At 49.1% G+C, this 18,468-nt stretch overlaps 3 protein-coding genes across 3 annotated transcripts; 1 reads left to right on the top strand and 2 right to left on the bottom strand.

Annotated features, from left to right (window-relative positions):
- Positions 1 to 301: 301 nt before the first annotated feature.
- mcm10 (minichromosome maintenance 10 replication initiation factor) lies at positions 302 to 7,259 on the bottom strand. Its single transcript, XM_047022890.1, has 19 exons — positions 7,149 to 7,259; positions 6,914 to 6,964; positions 6,524 to 6,805; positions 6,199 to 6,372; positions 5,806 to 6,027; positions 5,506 to 5,719; positions 5,228 to 5,393; positions 4,957 to 5,124; positions 4,629 to 4,745; positions 4,052 to 4,248; positions 3,791 to 3,885; positions 3,172 to 3,291; positions 2,583 to 2,935; positions 2,270 to 2,399; positions 1,908 to 2,038; positions 1,587 to 1,700; positions 1,100 to 1,245; positions 955 to 997; positions 302 to 849 (listed from the first exon to the last, which is right to left on the bottom strand). Exons 2-19 carry the CDS (start codon positions 6,918 to 6,920, stop codon positions 766 to 768), a joined length of 2,763 nt encoding a protein of 920 aa, XP_046878846.1. The 5' UTR covers positions 6,921 to 6,964; positions 7,149 to 7,259; the 3' UTR covers positions 302 to 765.
- Positions 7,260 to 7,564: 305 nt separating this feature from the next.
- Positions 7,565 to 16,679, bottom strand: optn (optineurin). The gene is made up of 13 exons (XM_047022891.1): positions 16,495 to 16,679; positions 15,804 to 15,956; positions 15,249 to 15,451; positions 14,876 to 15,037; positions 14,613 to 14,785; positions 14,351 to 14,501; positions 13,893 to 14,008; positions 13,563 to 13,712; positions 10,030 to 10,108; positions 9,766 to 9,921; positions 9,380 to 9,522; positions 8,730 to 8,812; positions 7,565 to 8,473 (listed from the first exon to the last, which is right to left on the bottom strand). The coding sequence occupies exons 2-13, from the start codon at positions 15,943 to 15,945 to the stop codon at positions 8,352 to 8,354; spliced, it is 1,680 nt and encodes a 559-aa protein (XP_046878847.1). The 5' UTR covers positions 15,946 to 15,956; positions 16,495 to 16,679; the 3' UTR covers positions 7,565 to 8,351.
- Positions 16,680 to 17,370: 691 nt separating this feature from the next.
- Positions 17,371 to 18,440, top strand: ccdc3a (coiled-coil domain containing 3a). The gene has a single exon (XM_047022892.1). The coding sequence runs from the start codon at positions 18,036 to 18,038 to the stop codon at positions 18,438 to 18,440; it is 405 nt and encodes a 134-aa protein (XP_046878848.1). The 5' UTR covers positions 17,371 to 18,035.
- The last annotated feature ends 28 nt before the right edge of the window (positions 18,441 to 18,468 follow it).

The raw sequence follows: 18,468 nt of genomic DNA, 5'->3' as shown, positions 1-18,468 counted from the left end.
ACGCCGGGTGCAGGAGAGAGGGGGGGGGGGGAGGAAGGGAAGTAGAAAGTATCAAAAAGTATATTAAAAAAAATACAAACGTGAAAGAGAAACCAACCAAACAGGGGTTCACCCTGCAGCGGTGCTACCTGACCCTAACCACTAGGATGGTCGTTACCTAACTTAAGAGAGAGGTAGTAGAGCTGTATAACCTGACTGGACCCATTTGACTGGATGTGAATTACTGGCAGGGGATCGGGCTAGGGGCAGTAACTGCCTCTAGATGTTTCTTAGAGTGTTGGATGAAGAAGCAAAGCAGATCACTGGTAAATCACTAAACACGATTTAATAATCCCAGCCTGTGCTGCTGGTAGTCCATAATAACAAACTTTACAAACCACCATCCATTCACATTTCAGTAAAAACACAATAATTAAAAGTCCATAATCCACTTACAAAATGTCGTTCACAATCATGAAACCTCTCCCTTCAAATGAAATAAAAACCGTAATAAACATAAAATCTTTGACACTACCAACACCTGCAGCTGAAGATGATGATGATGGTGTTTACATCATGCTGCTGATGATGATGATGAAGGTGTTTACATCATGCTGCTGAGATGATGATGATGATGAAGGTGTTTACATCATGCTGCTGAGATGAGGATGAAGGTGTTTACATCATGCTGCTGAGATGAGGATGAAGGTGTTTACATCATGCTGCTGAGATGAGGATGAAGGTGTTTACATCATGCTGCTGAGATGAGGATGATGATGAAGGTGTTTACATCATGCTGCTGAGGAACCGGGGCTGCTCCTCTCCCCGGGGCTGTAGGAGCTCTCCTGCTATCTTAGGCCCCGCCTTCTCCTGCACACAGGAAAAGGAAATGGTCATCGTACAGGAAACAGGAAGTCATCATCACCCAAGGAAGCTACAGTGGCCGGCATCCACACCAGAGCTGGGCTAGCTTACCTTCAGCATGCCATCTCTCTCCCACTTGAACAAGCCACAGTTGCTAAAGCAGGGTGGAAACAAAACAACAAACATCAACTCAATATACTGTCAGAAAAAGTGAAGTTGAGGTTGTAGAAAGAAAGGTTGTGTGTGTGTGTCCCACCTGCAGTGCTTGTTGGGCAGGCGGTCCAGGGCGATGGCCCTCTGTCCACAGGGACACTTGAAGAAGCGCTTGAGGGCGTCGTGCCACTGGAGGTGGTGGTTCAGCTCTTTGCACCTGTCTGCTGGCTTGAAGTAGGTGTACTTACACTGCACACACACACACACACACACACACACACACACACACACACACACACACACACACACAGTTTCATCTCTACATATATAAAGGTGTCCAGGTATACAATGTTCATAGGTACTCTCAGGGGAATAAGGCCTTGCATGATCAAATGCATTTTATACGTATATGTATTATGCATGTAGAGTGTGTTTCAGGTACAGTGTGTGTTGTGTACAGTGTGTAGTGTGTACGGTGCGTACGGTGTAGTGTGTACTGTGTACAGTGTGTGTTGTGTACAATGTGTGTGTGTGTGTTCATGTACAGCAGAGCCAGGATGCTTTCCAGAGAAGCGTGGGGAAACACTCACGTTCCTGCAGGTGACGGCTCTGCACTTCATCTCCCTGATGTTCCTCATCTTCTCCTCCAGCTGTTCCTTCTTCACCAGGGGGTCGAAGTATCGCTCCTGCAGCTGGTACTCAGCCTGGGGATGGGGGGCGGGGCGGGGGGCGGGGACACAGAGGGGAACTATTACATTTGGGTTGGAGGGAATCATTAAATGGTCACACAGGGTAGGATGCTTGCATTCCTCGTCTAATTAAGACAACGTTGAGTAGCTGTAACTACGGTAACTTCACTGCACATCTGTGAGTGGTTCGGCTCGGAGGTTGCCGTGGTAACCCAGACTTACGGCCTGTAGCTCCGCCCCATGGCGGGACTTGGCGTTGAGGATCTTCTGGAACTCCTCTGATTGGATGTAATCCAGGTTCTCCCGCCTCTTCTTCTGGGCTGGCTCCTCCCCCTCCGGGCCTGGCTTGTCCTCTGTACGTGTGCGGTCGGAACAGGAACGAACGGTTCAGGCAGGGATTTGGACCTTGGAACTTGTGTGTGTGTGTGTGTGCAATAGTGTAAATGTATGTTTGTAGGTGGTGAAGTGTATGTGTGTGCGCGTGTTTGTTTACGGTGTGTGAATGTGTGTACATGTCAATAGGTGTGTGTGTGTTGATACTGATGTGTGTGTGTAGGTGTTGACAGGTGTGTGTGTGTGCGTACCGTCGGGCGAGGCGAGGTTGCTCTCCACCCTGGCGCTGATGATGTCACCGCTCCTCTTCCTCTTCACGGCGTTGGGGTCTTCCTTCGCTAGCCCCTCCCCTTTAGCCCTCAGCTTCTTCAAAGCAGCCAACTGGAGAGAGAGAGGGGGCGGGACTGTCAGACCGACCTCTGACCTTTACTCACAGACCACAAACTAAAGCCATCGATTCAAAAATGAGGAAATATGAGGAATAAGAGGGAAATATAAGAGAACGCCCTCTCCAACACAAGTCTTAGTCAGCCTATCGTCACTATGACACTGACGCCACCCCACCTTGGCAGCTGATAGGCTGAGGGAAGAAGGCGGAGGTGGAGGGGTGTGGTCGTAGAACAAGATGTCGTCTCCGTCTGTGAAGCCTCTTCCCAGGGTGGGGGTGGCTGGGCTCTGGGGGGCCCGGGGGGCCTCGGAGGCAGCTCTGGGGGAGAGCAGGGGCCTACGGGCGGGGCCCCCCGGAGGAGCGGGGCCCCCCAGGGGAGCGGCCCCAGAGTTCTGGAGGATCCTCTTCTGGATCTCTTCCGCCCGTCGCTTGCGGTTCTCTAACAGCTGCTGCTGCTGCTGCTTCTGCTGTTTCAGGAGGTCAGAGGCCGAGATGGACTGGAGCCCTCCTCCAGCAGAGCCCTGGGAGCCTGGGGAGAGAGAGGGAGGGAGAGACAGGAGAGGGAGAGAGACAGGAGAGGGAGAGAGACAGGAGAGGGAGAGAGACAGGAGAGGGAGACACACAGGGAGTGAGACACAGAGAGAAGAGAGAGACAGGGAAATAAAGAGAGTCTGTCAAAAAGAGTAACGAGGGCAGAGGCAGAGAGAAAGAGACAAACGGGGCGACCAGCGACAGAGAACCAGCGATGTGACGTGCCAGGCTGACCTGCAGGCTTCTTGGCTGCGTGGGTCAGGTGCTTCTTCAGCTGCAGGGCTCCAGGGGTGGGCTGACACAGAAGGCTCTTGAAGTCATCTGAGCATCCCGACACCTCGTTAGAGCTCAGCGCTGCACACACACACACACACCTCGTCAAGAGTCAAACCTCCTCTCCTCTCTCTCTAATACTGTCTCTTTCCCTCACTCTCTCTAATACTGTCTCTTTCCCTCACTCTCTCTAATACTGTCTTTTCCCCTCACTCTCTAATACTGTCTCTTTCTCAGTGGCATTCATATTTTCCCTCCCTCTTTTCTGTGTCTGTTACCCTCCTCATTCCCTTTAAACTCCCTCTCCTTTCTCTCCCAAACCCCTTTCCTCCCTCTCTCCCCCTCCAGTCTCCCCCAAACCCCCTTCCTCCTTCTCTCCTTCTCCATTCTCTCCCAAACCCCCTTTCTCCCTCTCTCCTCCTCCAGTCTCTCCCAAACCCCCTTCCTCCCTCTCTCCTCCTCCAGTCTCCCCCAAACCCCCTTCCTCCCTCTCTCCTCCTCCAGTCTCTCCCAAACCCCCTTCCTCCCTCCCCTTTCTCTCCCAAACCCCCTTCCTCCCTCTCTCCTCCTCCAGTCTCACCCAGCGTCTTGGCCTGGCTGGCCAGCTGGTCGGAGCCCTTGATGAACAAGCTGCTCAGGGTGGTCTGGTTGGGCTTCTTGGGGTGCGAAGCCGACCTGTGGACCAGGTTAAACACACTCAACACACATCAGGAAATACAATACCAAACGTAGGAACAGACACACACACAAATACAATCCTAAAAGACACAAAAACAACAACACAAAAACGAAATCTTGAACAAATAGTAACACACACACACTCACTCACACACACACTCACAGTGATGCGGCACAGGCAGCTGAGGACACGCCCCCATAGTGGAAGCCTGTCTGACACAGTCGCTCCTTCAGACTGTTGCCCCGACCTTTGACCTTCCCCGGAACCTTCCCTGAGTAGCTGGACTGCAGCTCGGCTCTCTGGGCGCTCATCTTCTTGTACTGGGCCTTGACGTGGTACTGGCAGTACTGGCACTCGTACTGCAGTGAGATATAGATTTTTTTAGCATATATTTGTGGCCTTTCTGGACAGAGACAGTTTGAGTAAAGAAGTTTAAACACTTCGTTACTGTACTTAAGTAGATTTTTCTGGTATGTACTTCACTATTTACTTCACAAAAGTTTCAGAAACATTTTTGTGTCGTGTCGTGTGTGAAAAAGTTTTGAAAAAAAGTTTTGCAAGGTTGAAAAAAATCTAATAAAATTGGAAAGAAGGTTTCAGAAACATTTTGGATTGTGTTATGTGTGAAAATAAGTTTTGAAAGGATGAGAGAATATTCAAAAAAAAGAAAAAGAAATGCCCAGAGAGTTCGAGGTAGGCAGCTAATGTAGGTGAGGGAGAGAGGGGAAGACAGGCCTACCATGTTGACAATCTGAGAGCAGGGGTCACCGTTCTTCTTCATGGCCTGGCAGGTCCCATAGTCTTGAGCCTCCCCCAACAGCATCACCTTCTGGGGGTGGTCTATAGACAGACTGACCTGGGAGGGGGAGGAGAGAGAGGGAGGGAGGGATTCAGAAATACCATTCAACCATACACATATTCTGTCTCTTTCTTTCTCTGTCTGTATTACAGACACACACATATTTTCTCTCTCTCTCTGTCTGTCTCTCTCTCTTAAACACACACACATTCTCTCTCTCTCTGTCTGTCTGGTTCTCTTAAACACACACACACACACACCCACTGACCCCATCGTAGCCCTCCTTGGGCTTCATGAGGTTGGGGTTGAGGATGCCGATCACAGTGCCAGCCTCAGTCTTCCAGTGCTCCTTGTGCACCTCCCCAAACAGGAAGAGGGACACAAACACTTCCAGGTTATGGAGGTCAGTCAGCTTCCAGATGCTGAAGGTCTTCCCCTGTGACAGGAGAGGGATGCAGGGATATGAGAGAGAGGGATATGAGAGAGAGGGATATGAGAGAGAGGGATATGAGTCGTGTGTATGAGGTCTGTGGTCTTACACTGCTGTTGCTCTGAGGAGTGGCCTTGTTGACCAGCACTGCAAAGGTGACCCAGTCGCTCTCCTCCAGCTTCTCCCTGCCCACACGCTCAGGAAGCTGGGAAAGACGGATCAACATGCGGTCGGCCATCTTGCGATCCATTTCAGTAGATGACACCCGCGGCCGCCTGAAATCGACCAATCAGATAACGGATTGGAGGCCTGCGCTGGAGTGCCTTTGTTTGTGGGAGTGTTTGTTAGTTAGAGAGGGTGTGTGTAGTTGGGAGTGTGTGCGCTGACCTCAGCCGCAGTCCAGAGTACTTCTCAATGGCCACGTCTTTCGGAAGAGCGGGAAGAGACTGCGTTTGTCGAGCTGTGGATGAGGCAGCGGCCATCTTTGTCTGGGAGGATGGCGGGGAACGAGATGCTTTGTTGACCTTACTGCTGGTTTCCACTGGCAGGAACGTACTGCCCATCTTTATCTCCACCAATGGCACTCGGTCTACCGAAGAAGCTGAGAAGGAAGTAACCAATCAAGATCCAACGTTCACGAATCATATCACAGCATTTAATCAGGAGTCTGAGGGTAGCTCTAGCTACCTGTAGAAGTGCTGGCTCCGGTCTGGTGGGCCGTGCGCTGGCCTTTGGGCTTGAACATGTCTGCGTTGACGAGCTGGGAGGAAAAGTCAGAGGACTCCTGTAACCTGGAACTCTCCCCTCTCCCTGCTCCAGGAGGGGCCTGTTTGTTCGGCTTTCCGCTTCCTGGACCAGGAGGGGCCTGTTTGTTCGGCTTTCCGCTTCCTGGACCAGGCAAGGTCTTTCCTGCCAACAGGAACAACACGGACATACATAAAGTGCCACTACTATTACTCTTACATAGAGAACAATGTCGCTAATCTCTGGTTTGAGTTCCTATACAAACGACGGATGGTTCAATCTTCACTGCAGCCTCCCTGTTACACAGTGCTTCATCATCACACGTCAAGGTCATACCTGTGTGGGGCGTGGTCTTCAGTGTGTGGGGGGTCTGTGGTTGGCGCTGGGGTGTGGCGACGGGTTTTGAACCTGGGGTTCGGACTGGGGCGGACGGAACTTCGGAACTCTTCTGAGAAGCCTCCAGCTGCTGCTGTAACATCTGCATCTTCTCCTGCATGCGCCTCAACTCATCTAAGATGGCACACACGCGCACACACACACACGTACACACACACATACACACACGCACTTATAGGTGAGCAAGCAGCAGGGTAAGGGCAGAGGTGACACTGTGATTAGGAATCTAGATTCTTATCAGTCAGATTTCTGCTCGTTTACCAACCTTCTAGATCTTCCTTGGACTTGTTGAGGTTGTCGCTAGTTTGTCCTTTAAGCGTCCTGTTCTTTTCTTTCTTGTCCTCCTTTTCCTCCTCTTCCTCAATGTCGTCGACGTCACCGAAGAGAGCAGCGGCTGCTGTGGAGTCTTCCTCGGCCCCCTCTGTGTACTCTTCATCATCATCATCGTCGAACAGGTCATCTAGGTCGTCCTTAGTCTCCTGCTCCTCTTGTTCCTCACACTCGTTCTCAGCCAACAACGCTGTCAGAATGTCCAAGTCGTCTTCCGCTGAGATAAAAAAAAATATATATATAGGAATAGGATATTGAATGACGGTAGCCACTCACTCACACCAAAATAAATCGTCGTGTTTTAGCTCATGGACGATGACCTTACCTTCCATTGTGAAAACTAAGATCCAATGATTAGATTGTGGAAAAAAAGGATCTGTAAAGATAAAGGAAACGCTGTTATATGCGCCGGGAAAAAAGTATGCTAGCAAGGACAAATCCAACTGGATTTCCTCCCCCGTCTCATGGTAACATTATACTAGAAATCATGCCAGTTTACTGGTTGTGTCTATAGCTATATGATGTCTGACTCCGTCAATAATATGCTCTTACGAAATTACCTTATGTGAAAGAACAATTCCTTCGTTCCTTGAACTGATCACTGTCAGAGAGAATAGTGCCACTGGCAGCGATCTGAAAACTGGCGCTAAACGAAGGCCCCCATTTGTTGTCAACATTTTACGTAGGTGGCCATAGATTTAGCCTGTCCATAAAGATGCTTGATTCAATAGTGTATATTTATATATCCTATAATATACACATTTTATTATTTTATCACAAAATTCCCCAAATAACGTAAAATCTAGAATCATTACACACATAACATGAATCGTTTATTTGTTCAAATTGTTACAGGCATATTCGTGTAGTCCTTAGAATACAGCTACGCTTTATTGTAGTCTTTATTTACAATAAAAAGTATCTCTGACACACAACTGGATTATCTGTAGGTCACAAATATGGCCATGAAACACAGTGGTGTATGAAAACCATTTATTAAGTTATACTAATGGAACTTTGGTGAAGGATTTATTTGTTACGCTACAGTAGCGATTGCCCACATTATGCGGACTTTCAGTTCTTCATATCTGGTCAAGAGACAATGCATCTCGCTCTCTCTATATCAACTTCATAATTAGAATTTTATGGACACAAATTCTTTATCTCATTAACGTAGAACACCTAACGTTAAAAATAACGTAGAAGTGTTACATTCAGTAAGGACTACCACCTTCCTTAATCGAAATAATAATCACCTATTATTGAATCGCACCCAAAATGCCAGAATGAGACAATTAAATAAACCAAAAAACGTATACGTTTAAGAGAATCTCTCATCTGGGCCGTTCGTGTAGCATACTGGAAAAGTAAGGAAACAAATGATCACCTTAAATCAACGAAAGAGAAAACCAAATTCTCACAAGTCTGCATAAATAAACCAGTGAATCATCCAACCTCTAAATTCTTAAGCCGATTAAACTCTTGATCCCCCATTCTGCAAACATACACATTCTGCATTGGGAGAGGCAGCAAAACTAGACAGCTGTATTGCTCAGTCCGGTGGAGACGCTGCGTATTAAGCATGCTTTAAAAGTATATCCTCTATCTACCCAGACAGATGTTAAATAAGAACAGGACCCCAGCACTCACTAGGCAGCCCTGACCCTCAGAGGGCAATAACGACAAAGAGGAACACTCTGAATAAAGTGCTTCATCTGCTACTGCAGAGGATGAAGATGGTGTCGGGGACGACAAGGAAGGTTTTAGATGATGCAGTCCATGATGTGGATCTGAAGACTGTCCAGGTCAGGGCAGATCTCAAAGCACTTGGGACAGGCGTGTTCAGGGAGGGTTCCCTGCTGGGTTCTGTCCCTGCCATCACCACCTGATAGGAAGACAGACCACGTAGGAGGAAGAACCATTTAGGAGAAACCGTCCCTGGTTGAACATCACAGAACAAACTACCTGCTGTACATATATAATACTGTGGACTGTTGATCTATAGTACTATATTAACCGCCTCCTTCGAAACTAGCATTAACTAGCAATAACAATTAATAGACATCAAATTGTCCAAAAGTGAGCTGAAAGCCCAGTGTGTGTGTTAATGTGTTATTTTAATGGCTTCTGTAGGTGTGTACCTCTGGCTCCCTGGGAACCAGCGCCCCCATGTGGATTACTTCCTCGTGGCACGTGTCTCATCTGCATCTCACTGAGTGACATCCTGGGGAAGAAAGACAACAACTATTTTTGGGGGAGTCATGGGGGTGGCTGAGTGGTTAGGGAATCGGGCTAGTAATCTGAAGGTTGCCAGTTCGTCATTTGCCATGCCCAATGAAGTTGTGTCCTTGGGCAAGGCACTTCACCCTACTTGCCTCGGGAGGAATGTCCCTTTACTTACTGTAAGTCGCTCCGGATAAGAGCGTCTGCTAAATGACTAAATATAAATGTAACTAAAATTTGATGAATGCAAATTGTTTTAAGACATGTCTTTAATGACTTCATGTATTAAAACAATTAGCATTTTGCACTATATTACAAAACTGTATCTGTACCATTTGTATCTCCTGTAATATTTGTATTTTATATTGTAAATTACGGCAACTTATATTTTATATTTAAATTTAAGATTGTTTATAGTATGCACCTTCCTGCCAAAGCAAATTCCTTGTCTGTGCAAACTTTCAAAGGGAAATAAATCCCTTTCTAACTGGCTGATCTGTTCACGTAACCCATCACGACCAATCACGGGTGAAACGTGGAGCCAGTGTCCGGTGCCAGCGTGCCGTACCTGCCCAGAGAGTCCATCTCCTCCTGCAGCTGAGAGTTCTGCTTCTTGACAAACTCCAGCTGGGTGGCGAGACGCTCCCTCTCCTCGTGGATCTTCTCCCGAGCGGCACGCTCTGCGTAAAAGTCTGAGGAGTACACTTCTGCCTGCACGGACACACACACACACAAAACACACGTCACAAAACACACAAGTATATGCTCAAACTGTTCTAAGCAGAGCAACAGAATACTTGATGATTCTTCTTTGCTTTCCCTGATTTAATTGATTACCAAATCACACATACAGCACTGGGAACTGCGTGAGCAACAACACACACAGGAAATATGACTACGCCAAGGAGAAGACCTCATCCACGAGGCTGCTCTCCTGGGGGGTCAGGGTCACACCTGAGCCTGGAACACTGAGATGGTCTCCAGTTCCTTCTCCTTCTGGAAGATCTCCTGCTTCATGACGTCTATTTTCTGCTGCTTGGTGGCCAGGGCCTGCTCTGCCGCGACCAGGCGCACCTGCAGGTCATCTGCCAGCTCCTTAGAAGCTGACCCCTAGAGGTCACACAGGGTCAGAGGTCAGAGAAGGGATAAACTGTGTGTTTAGTAGAAGTGGCAGTAGGAGTGAGGGTTTTTGGAGCCGGGTGATGGGCGGGGACTCACCTTCTTCCTGTCCTCCTTCAGCTCATTGTAGTCCTCAAACAGCTTGGTGTAGGCGTCTTTCAGCTGGGCCAGGTTGTTCCTGAGAGGGGAGGGGGGTTACTGATGACTCAGGATGTTCCTGAGAGGGGAGGGGGGTTACTGATGACTCAGGATGTTCCTGAGAGGGGAGGGGGGTTACTGATGACTCAGGATGTTCCTGAGAGGGGAGGGGGGTTACTGATGACTTAGGATGTTCCTGAGAGGGGAGGGGGGTTACTGATGACTTAGGATGTTCCTGAGAGGGGAGGGGGGTTACTGATGACTCAGGATGTTCCTGAGAGGGGAGGGGGGTTACTGATGACTCAGGATGTTCCTGAGAGGGGAGGGGGGTTACTGATGACTCAGGATGTTCCTGAGAGGGGAGGGGGGTTACTGATGACTCAGGATGTTCCTGAGAGGGGAGGGGGGTTACTGATGACTCAGGATGTTCCTGAGAGGGGAGGGGGGTTACTGATGACTCAGGATGTTCCTGAGAGGGGAGGGGGGTTACTGATGACTTAGGATGTTCCTGAGAGGGGAGGGGGGTTACTGATGACTTAGGATGTTCCTGAGAGGGGAGGGGGGTTACTGATGACTCAGGATGTTCCTGAGAGGGGAGGGGGGTTACTGATGACTCAGGATGTTCCTGAGAGGGGAGGGGGGTTACTGATGACTCAGGATGTTCCTGAGAGGGGAGGGGGGTTACTGATGACTCAGGATGTTCCTGAGAGGGGAGGGGGGTTACTGATGACTCAGGATGTTCCTGAGAGGGGAGGGGGGTTACTGATGACTTAGGATGTTCCTGAGAGGGGAGGGGGGTTACTGATGACTTAGGATGTTCCTGAGAGGGGAGGGGGGTTACTGATGACTTAGGATGTTCCTGAGAGGGGAGGGGGGTTACTGATGACTCAGGATGTTCCTGAGAGGGGACGGGGGTTACTGATGACTCAGGATGTTCCTGAGAGGGGAGGGGGGTTACTGATGACTTGGGATGTTCCTGAGAGGGGAGGGGGGTTACTGATGACTCAGGATGTTCCTGAGAGGGGAGGGGGGTTACTGATGACTCAGGTTGTTCCTGAGAGGGGAGGGGGGTTACTGATGACTCAGGATGTTCCTGAGAGGGGAGGGGGGTTACTGATGACTCAGGATGTTCCTGAGAGGGGAGGGGGGTTACTGATGACTCAGGATGTTCCTGAGAGGGGAGGGGGGTTACTGATGACTCAGGATGTTCCTGAGAGGGGAGGGGGGTTACTGATGACTTAGGATGTTCCTGAGAGGGGAGGGGGGTTACTGATGACTCAGGATGTTCCTGAGAGGGGAGGGGGGTTACTGATGACTCAGGTTGTTCCTGAGAGGGGAGGGGGGTTACTGATGACTCAGGATGTTCCTGAGAGGGGAGGGGGGTTACTGATGACTCAGGATGTTCCTGAGAGGGGAGGGGGGTTACTGATGACTCAGGATGTTCCTGAGAGGGGAGGGGGGTTACTGATGACTCAGGATGTTCCTGAGAGGGGAGGGGGGTTACTGATGACTCAGGATGTTCCTGAGAGGGGAGGGGGGTTACTGATGACTCAGGATGTTCCTGAGAGGGGAGGGGGGTTACTGATGACTCAGGATGTTCCTGAGAGGGGAGGGGGGTTACTGATGACTCAGGATGTTCCTGAGAGGGGAGGGGGGTTACTGATGACTCAGGATGTTCCTGAGAGGGGAGGGGGGTTACTGATGACTCAGGATGTTCCTGAGAGGGGAGGGGGGTTACTGATGACTCAGGATGTTCCTGAGAGGGGAGGGGGGTTACTGATGACTCAGGATGTTCCTGAGAGGGGAGGGGGGTTACTGATGACTCAGGATGTTCCTGAGAGGGGAGGGGGGTTACTGATGACTCAGGATGTTCCTGAGAGGGGAGGGGGGTTACTGATGACTCAGGATGTTCCTGAGAGGGGAGGGGGGTTACTGATGACTCAGGATGTTCCTGAGAGGGGAGGGGGGATGACTCAGGATGTTCCTGAGAGGGGAGGGGGGTTACTGATGACTCAGGATGTTCCTGAGAGGGGAGGGGGGTTACTGATGACTCAGGATGTTCCTGAGAGGGGAGGGGGGTTACTGATGACTCAGGATGTTCCTGAGAGGGGAGGGGGGTTACTGATGACTCAGGATGTTCCTGAGAGGGGAGGGGGGTTACTGATGACTCAGGATGTTCCTGAGAGGGGAGGGGGGTTACTGATGACTCAGGATGTTCCTGAGAGGGGAGGGGGGTTACTGATGACTCAGGATGTTCCTGAGAGGGGAGGGGGGTTACTGATGACTCAGGATGTTCCTGAGAGGGGAGGGGGGTTACTGATGACTTAGGATGTTCCTGAGAGGGGAGGGGGGTTACTGATGACTCAGGATGTTCCTGAGAGGGGAGGGGGGTTACTGATGACTCAGGATGTTCCTGAGAGGGGAGGGGGGTTACTGATGAGGTTGTTCCTGACTGATGACTCAGGATGTTCCTGAGAGGGGAGGGGGGTTACTGATGACTCAGGATGTTCCTGAGAGGGGAGGGGGGTTACTGATGACTCAGGATGTTCCTGAGAGGGGAGGGGGGTTACTGATGACTCAGGATGTTCCTGAGAGGGGAGGGGGGTTACTGATGACTTAGGATGTTCCTGAGAGGGGAGGGGGGTTACTGATGACTCAGGATGTTCCTGAGAGGGGAGGGGGGTTACTGATGACTTAGGATGTTCCTGAGAGGGGAGAGGGGTTACTGATGACTTAGGATGTTCCTGAGAGGGGAGGGGGGTTACTGATGACTCAGGATGTTCCTGAGAGGGGAGGGGGGTTACTGATGACTCAGGATGTTCCTGAGAGGGGAGAGGGGTTACTGATGACTCAGGATGTTCCTGAGAGGGGAGGGGGGTTACTGATGACTCAGGATGTTCCTGAGAGGGGAGGGGGGTTACTGATGACTTAGGATGTTCCTGAGAGGGGAGGGGGGTTACTGATGACTCAGGATGTTCCTGAGAGGGGAGGGGGGTTACTGATGACTTAGGATGTTCCTGAGAGGGGAGGGGGGTTACTGATGACTTAGGATGTTCCTGAGAGGGGAGGGGGGTTACTGATGACTCAGGATGTTCCTGAGAGGGGAGGGGGGTTACTGATGACTCAGGTTGTTCCTGAGAGGGGAGGGGGGTTACTGATGACTCAGGATGTTCCTGAGAGGGGAGGGGGGTTACTGATGACTCAGGTTGTTCCTGAGAGGGGAGGGGGGTTACTGATGACTCAGGTTGTTCCTGAGAGGGGAGGGGGGTTACTGATGACTTAGGTTAACTACCAATGACCAGTGGAAACTGAAAGAGGGGTTTCTAAAGATAAACAGGGGATTTCCAAACCAGCACTGCCACGCCTCAGTGTGTGTGTATGTGGGTGTATATGTGTGAGTAGGTAATTTCTTGAGTTGATTCATATGTAAGCAGAATATTTACATATATCAAATATGTTACATTTAATAATATATATTACCCCACCCCACCCACCTCTCTTCTCCAGCCTTCCTCTGCTCCAGCTGGATCTGCTGCTTGTTGCTGTCCACCTGGAGCTTGAGCCGGTCATTCTCACTCTGCACCAGCTGTTTCTCCACCAGCTGGGCCTTCAGTGTCACCACATCCTGCTCCACATCCCTGCATCTGGGGCGGAGGACGAGAGAGGACAGGCGGAGAGAGAGAGACGGAGAGAGAGAGGGAGGGAGATGGAAAGGACAGTAGAGAGAAGGAAAAAGTTTGTTTTGTTCTTACTGATGGTCCCTCCCTCCAACTTTCTACTTTCTCCCTCTCTACTTCCTCCTTCCCTCCCTCCCTCCCTCTCACCTGTCTTGCAGGTTCTTCTTCATGCCTTCAGCCTCGTCCAGTTTGCTCTGAGCCTGCTGCAACTCTTTGAACAGTGTCATCATCTGGCCCTGCAGGTGCTCCACCTCAGACTCAGTCTGGGACACGCACACAAACAAGATTCCTGGGTTACTGTCGGGCTTTGTGAGATGTTGAATATGAAACTAACCGCATGAGCTCTCGTCTGACTGCTCTCTCAGCGAGACTGAGCATTCTGGATGTACACTGCCAAGATTCTACATCTAGCCAAGTGGGATGACCTTGTTTATAGATTTTAAATCCAGTTGAACTTGTTTCTAGTGTAAATGGATAACCTAGTGACTTCCTTTAAGTAAACGACACATTGTTTTAAGAAATCTTATCAGATGAAATGTTCTTTCTCTACTGGCAGACAAATTGATTTGTTTTCAAGCATAAGAACGCATATTTTGGTAGCGTACCTTCCCCGCTCCAGAATTTTCCTGTTGCGTCTTCTGTTCTGTCTCGATCGCAGCCCCTGCGGCGGTGGGTGGGTCATCCCCTTTCTCCTCCAGCTGGAGGGAGGTCTGAGTGTATCTCTCTGAGCTCTCCTTCTCCACCAGTTCTGTAATCCTAAACGCATCACACACACCGCAAATCAGTAGCTCAGATACAAAGGAAACACACCAACACTTCGAATCATCAAAGGTGACGTGGTAGTGAGACCATGGTGTTAGGCCTCACCTGGCCCTCGCAGCCTGGAGCTCAATTTGCAGCCTCTCCACCCTCTGGGTCTCCTTCCTCAGGGACTGAAGCAGCTGGCTCACCGTCAAGTCTTCAGACTCCAGCCGAGAAGCGCTCATGTCAAACCTGGAGGCCAGGCCGTCACACACATCCTTCGCTCCCAACTCTCCATCCTGGAGACGGCCAACGGAAAGAATTAAACACAAACACACACAATGTGGTCATGAGAGAGAGTGTGTGTGTGTGTGGTGTGTGTTACTCACTGATGCAATCCTGATTTCTATGAAAGAGTCCTCAGATGAGTCCTGGCCAGTCTTCAGCTGCAGTTCAGAGTTCATGGCCACCAGGTCACTTTTCTCAGCCTGCAGACGAGCCACCTGGGCACGCAGCGCCACCAGCTCTGCACTCTGATTGGCTGGACCTCCCTAGATGGTACCCAATCAAAACATCTGCATCAGCTGTATAAATGAAACGATCAAATCAAACATCGTTCATATGCCAGCCAAAGCCAAGGGGGAACCTTCACAAACATTTTTTTTTTTACCTGAGATGAATTGCTGACTAGTGAGAAAGAATAAAACGTAATACAGCTGGTTAAATAAAGCTGTCTAAAACTGACAAAGACAGACTACTGACCTGTCCCCTACCCTCTGCTCCTCCCTCCTGCTCCCCCCTCCGGCTCCTCGGCTCCTGGTCGTCTAAGGTGAGCGCCTCAATGCGCCGCCTCGCCTCATCCAGCTTTCCCTCCAGGAAGTCTCTCTCCTCTCTCTGCTTCTCCTTCCAGGTGGACAGGTCCTCAAAGCGCTCCTTCATCGACAGGTTGGTCATTCTGAGAGCCTCTGCAAGGGGGAGACACAGGGTAGGTTGAGTACAGTACACACATGTACCCCTTCTGTTTTGGGGATCCCAGACAGAAATAGTGTAGGGGGGCCTTTTGATTGGCAATTTCTTTTTTTTCTTTTCCCCTTTTGTGGGGGAGGGGGGCAAACAAATCACGGGGCCCTAAACAAATGTTTGTTTATTGGGTCGGGCCCAATAAAGTATTAACTATCTCTGTCTCTCTCTCTCTGTCTGTCTCTCTGTCTGTCTCTCTCTCTCTGTCTGTCTCTCTGTCTCTCTTTCTGTCTCTCTCTCTGTGTCTCTCTCTCTGTCTCTCATTAAACCACCACTACCCCCTCACCAGGCCCTCACCCTTCAGGTCCCTGTTCTCCTGGATGAGGATGTTCATCTGATGCAACGTGCCCTCCAGAGTTCCCTCTCCTGGGCTGGGGTGCACTCCTCCCGCGGGGTGGCGGGACACTTCCCCGTTCACCATGGGGGTGCCTGTTGCCATGTTTCCAGCCCCTACACCCGCGGAAAACAGGTTTCAAAAAGAGATATATTATTTCTTCTCAGTAGAAATTGAGGTTTTGAGAGACATGGCTTTTCCTGGCGTTGTTGCTCAATAACGAAAGCGCAAGTTTCTAATTCAACATTCTTATCAACAGTCACGTGTCGGGGCGGACTCTAGCCTGATGTCCATGTCTTAGGGCGACCAGTACATGTCAAGTCATTCTAAAAGTAGGCCTATCAATAAATGTCTCTATCAGGTAGCACAACACGAACAACTGTAGATAGCCTACGCAGTTGATGATAAAATATTGATTAACGACAAGTGAGTAATGTTCAATGTCAAAGTTGTTTTTCCAATCGTTTTTTACTTACGCGTATTTATGTAGCGCTTAGGTAATTAGAACCGTGACTACCTTAAGTTAGGCCTTAAATATTTTCACATTAGACAGGACACTTATAAAGTTAATAACTTCAGCTGGATCATTTAAGTGCGTCACATTTTACATACAACATAACCTACATTAATTAATTATGAGATAGTTTGACTTACCTGCGGTTAAGAACACAAATATGTTACAATCACAAATTCGGTTAGATAGGTCCAAAGACAAGTCGTCCTAACTGCACAAACGTCTTCTGATCTGTTTTGGTTTTGAGCGTTTCCTGTGTAAAGCTTACGTCACAGCAGTATCAGAAACTCTGTATCTGCTGCGCAAAATAGTTAACCATACGTTGCAAGGCTGAAGTAATTCAATGGCTGCTTAACATCCAAAACCTATCCGTATGTGTCGTGTGTTAGCGGAAAAAACTGCGCCGCTAACGCCCCTACTGAAGAAATGACATATTTTAGATCAGCTGACAGTGACGTCATGGCCAGTCTTTTTCCACTGGGATTTCCCTTCGGGAATGACCTTGCGCATTGACATCACATTCGATCATTAGACATGCTTAGGAACAAGTGCACATCTCCATTAATCAATTATTTGTTTACATTTATTGTATTCAAATATGAAAGTGTATTTTCATCATTACGTTTTCGAAAGCGTAAAGTGTAATTTTTCTCCACACATCGGCTTATATTGAATTTCTGCTGGGTAGAATATGTTTCCAAACTACAAAGATTAGGAAAATATTATTTGGCCTTCTTGACAAAGTATTTAATGCAGGCATCCTACATTCCCAGCAGATGGCGCTATACGTGTTTAGAAATATATGGTTCGAAACTCATTATCAGAGACTGAACACAATAGCCAAGCTTTACATAGTTTACACAACACTAAAGCCTCCTTTCCACCTATAGATAATTACTTCAGCAACTAGGTCAGTTATTATTAATTTGGTGCCACCATTTGTTACTTTCGAACAAATCACTGCAGACATTTTAAATGTTCCTTATCAAAAAGTTTGATAAGGAAAATCTGACCAGTGACTTGATTGATTTATAGGCCACAATTTTGCCTATAAACCGCACACCCGTATGCCTAATAAACGGAGTGATTTCCTAACCGTAACTTTTTTTCTAAAAGTGATTCAATTGTCAATTGTGGTTCTCAGCTGTAGAATTCATTCATTTAACATTTTCACAGATAAAACCAGAGGTTGGTCAATGATTGGCTGACCAAACTTTGGAGCTGTCTGATTGGGTGAGGCGACAGCTGAGGTCTGCAGCTTAGAGAGCCTGCAGGAATGTCTCTGAATAGAGCCGGACGATGTAGACTGCCGCCGCTGTTCCGGGCATCAAAGTTAGACTTTGGACTCTAGGTCAAATATTGCGCACCTAAAGTAGTTGCTTTTGGATCCATCTGGAGCTATATGTCTGGTCGTCTTTAACGGGGATGTTATCAATAACAAACAAGCTCTAGCAAACAATAACTTGGGTGACTGTCTATTGCTCCCTTATAATCTGTCATACAACAAAAATGAAATCAGCATCTCACAAAGGATAATAGTGGAACTATTGAAACAAACAGACTTTACTTATGTAAGTATGCATTCCTAAATTGTGATAAAAAAACTGCTTCAAGCGCGGCTTTCTTGGGTCTATGATTAGTAACGCGTAAACTCGGGGAACAAGTAACTGCAGAAGTCACCATGCTCTTTGCGTCCCTGCTCCTCGCGCTGGGCTGCGTGACATGGACGTTGGAGACAACGCACGGATGTCAGCTTCCTACCGAGTGGCGTCCGCTCAGCGAGGGATGCCGTGCGGAGCTTGCGGAGATCATAGTGTATGCCAAGGTGCTTGCCATCCATCGGGAGCCGTTCGGTGGGGGCGAGAACCTCTACAACTCACTGCCGTTCCCGTTTGGGTACGGGTATGAGGGCGCGGAAGAGGGTCTTCTCTATTCGGCGGAGGTAGAGCTCGTGTGCGACCAGGCGTGGGGCAGTATGCTGGAGGTTCCCGCCGGCTCGCGACTCAATCTTACGGGGCTCGGGTACCTGTCGTGTCAGTCGCACACGGTGATGGAGAACTACTCTTATATCTTTTTCCTCCGGTGAGTGAGTGTGTCCCGGTCTTCCAGTCAAT

The sequence above is a fragment of the Hypomesus transpacificus genome, chromosome 7 (assembly GCF_021917145.1).
Source record: "Hypomesus transpacificus isolate Combined female chromosome 7, fHypTra1, whole genome shotgun sequence".
Lineage (NCBI taxonomy): Eukaryota > Metazoa > Chordata > Actinopteri > Osmeriformes > Osmeridae > Hypomesus > Hypomesus transpacificus.
Note: the sequence above shows the minus strand (reverse complement) of the source record. Positions and strands in the feature narration are given on the sequence as shown.

What these genes read in the sequence shown, in the direction of transcription:
- mcm10 (XM_047022890.1), bottom strand. An exon ending in TACTCTGGACTGCGGCTGAG is followed by an intron (nt 5,394 to 5,505) that starts GTCAGCGCACAC and finishes GGTCGATTTCAG; the next exon opens with GCGGCCGCGGGTGTCATCTA. An exon ending in CTCCTCAGAGCAACAGCAGT is followed by an intron (nt 5,125 to 5,227) that starts GTAAGACCACAG and finishes CTCCTGTCACAG; the next exon opens with GGGAAGACCTTCAGCATCTG.
- optn (XM_047022891.1), bottom strand. Translation starts at nt 15,945, where the DNA reads ATGGCAACAGGCACCCCCATGGTGAACGGGGAAGTGTCCCGCCACCCC. An exon ending in GGAGAACAGGGACCTGAAGG is followed by an intron (nt 15,452 to 15,803) that starts GTGAGGGCCTGG and finishes TCCCCCTTGCAG; the next exon opens with AGGCTCTCAGAATGACCAAC. An exon ending in GAGATGGACTCTCTGGGCAG is followed by an intron (nt 8,813 to 9,379) that starts GTACGGCACGCT and finishes TTTCTTCCCCAG; the next exon opens with GATGTCACTCAGTGAGATGC.
- ccdc3a (XM_047022892.1), top strand. Translation starts at nt 18,036, where the DNA reads ATGCTCTTTGCGTCCCTGCTCCTCGCGCTGGGCTGCGTGACATGGACG.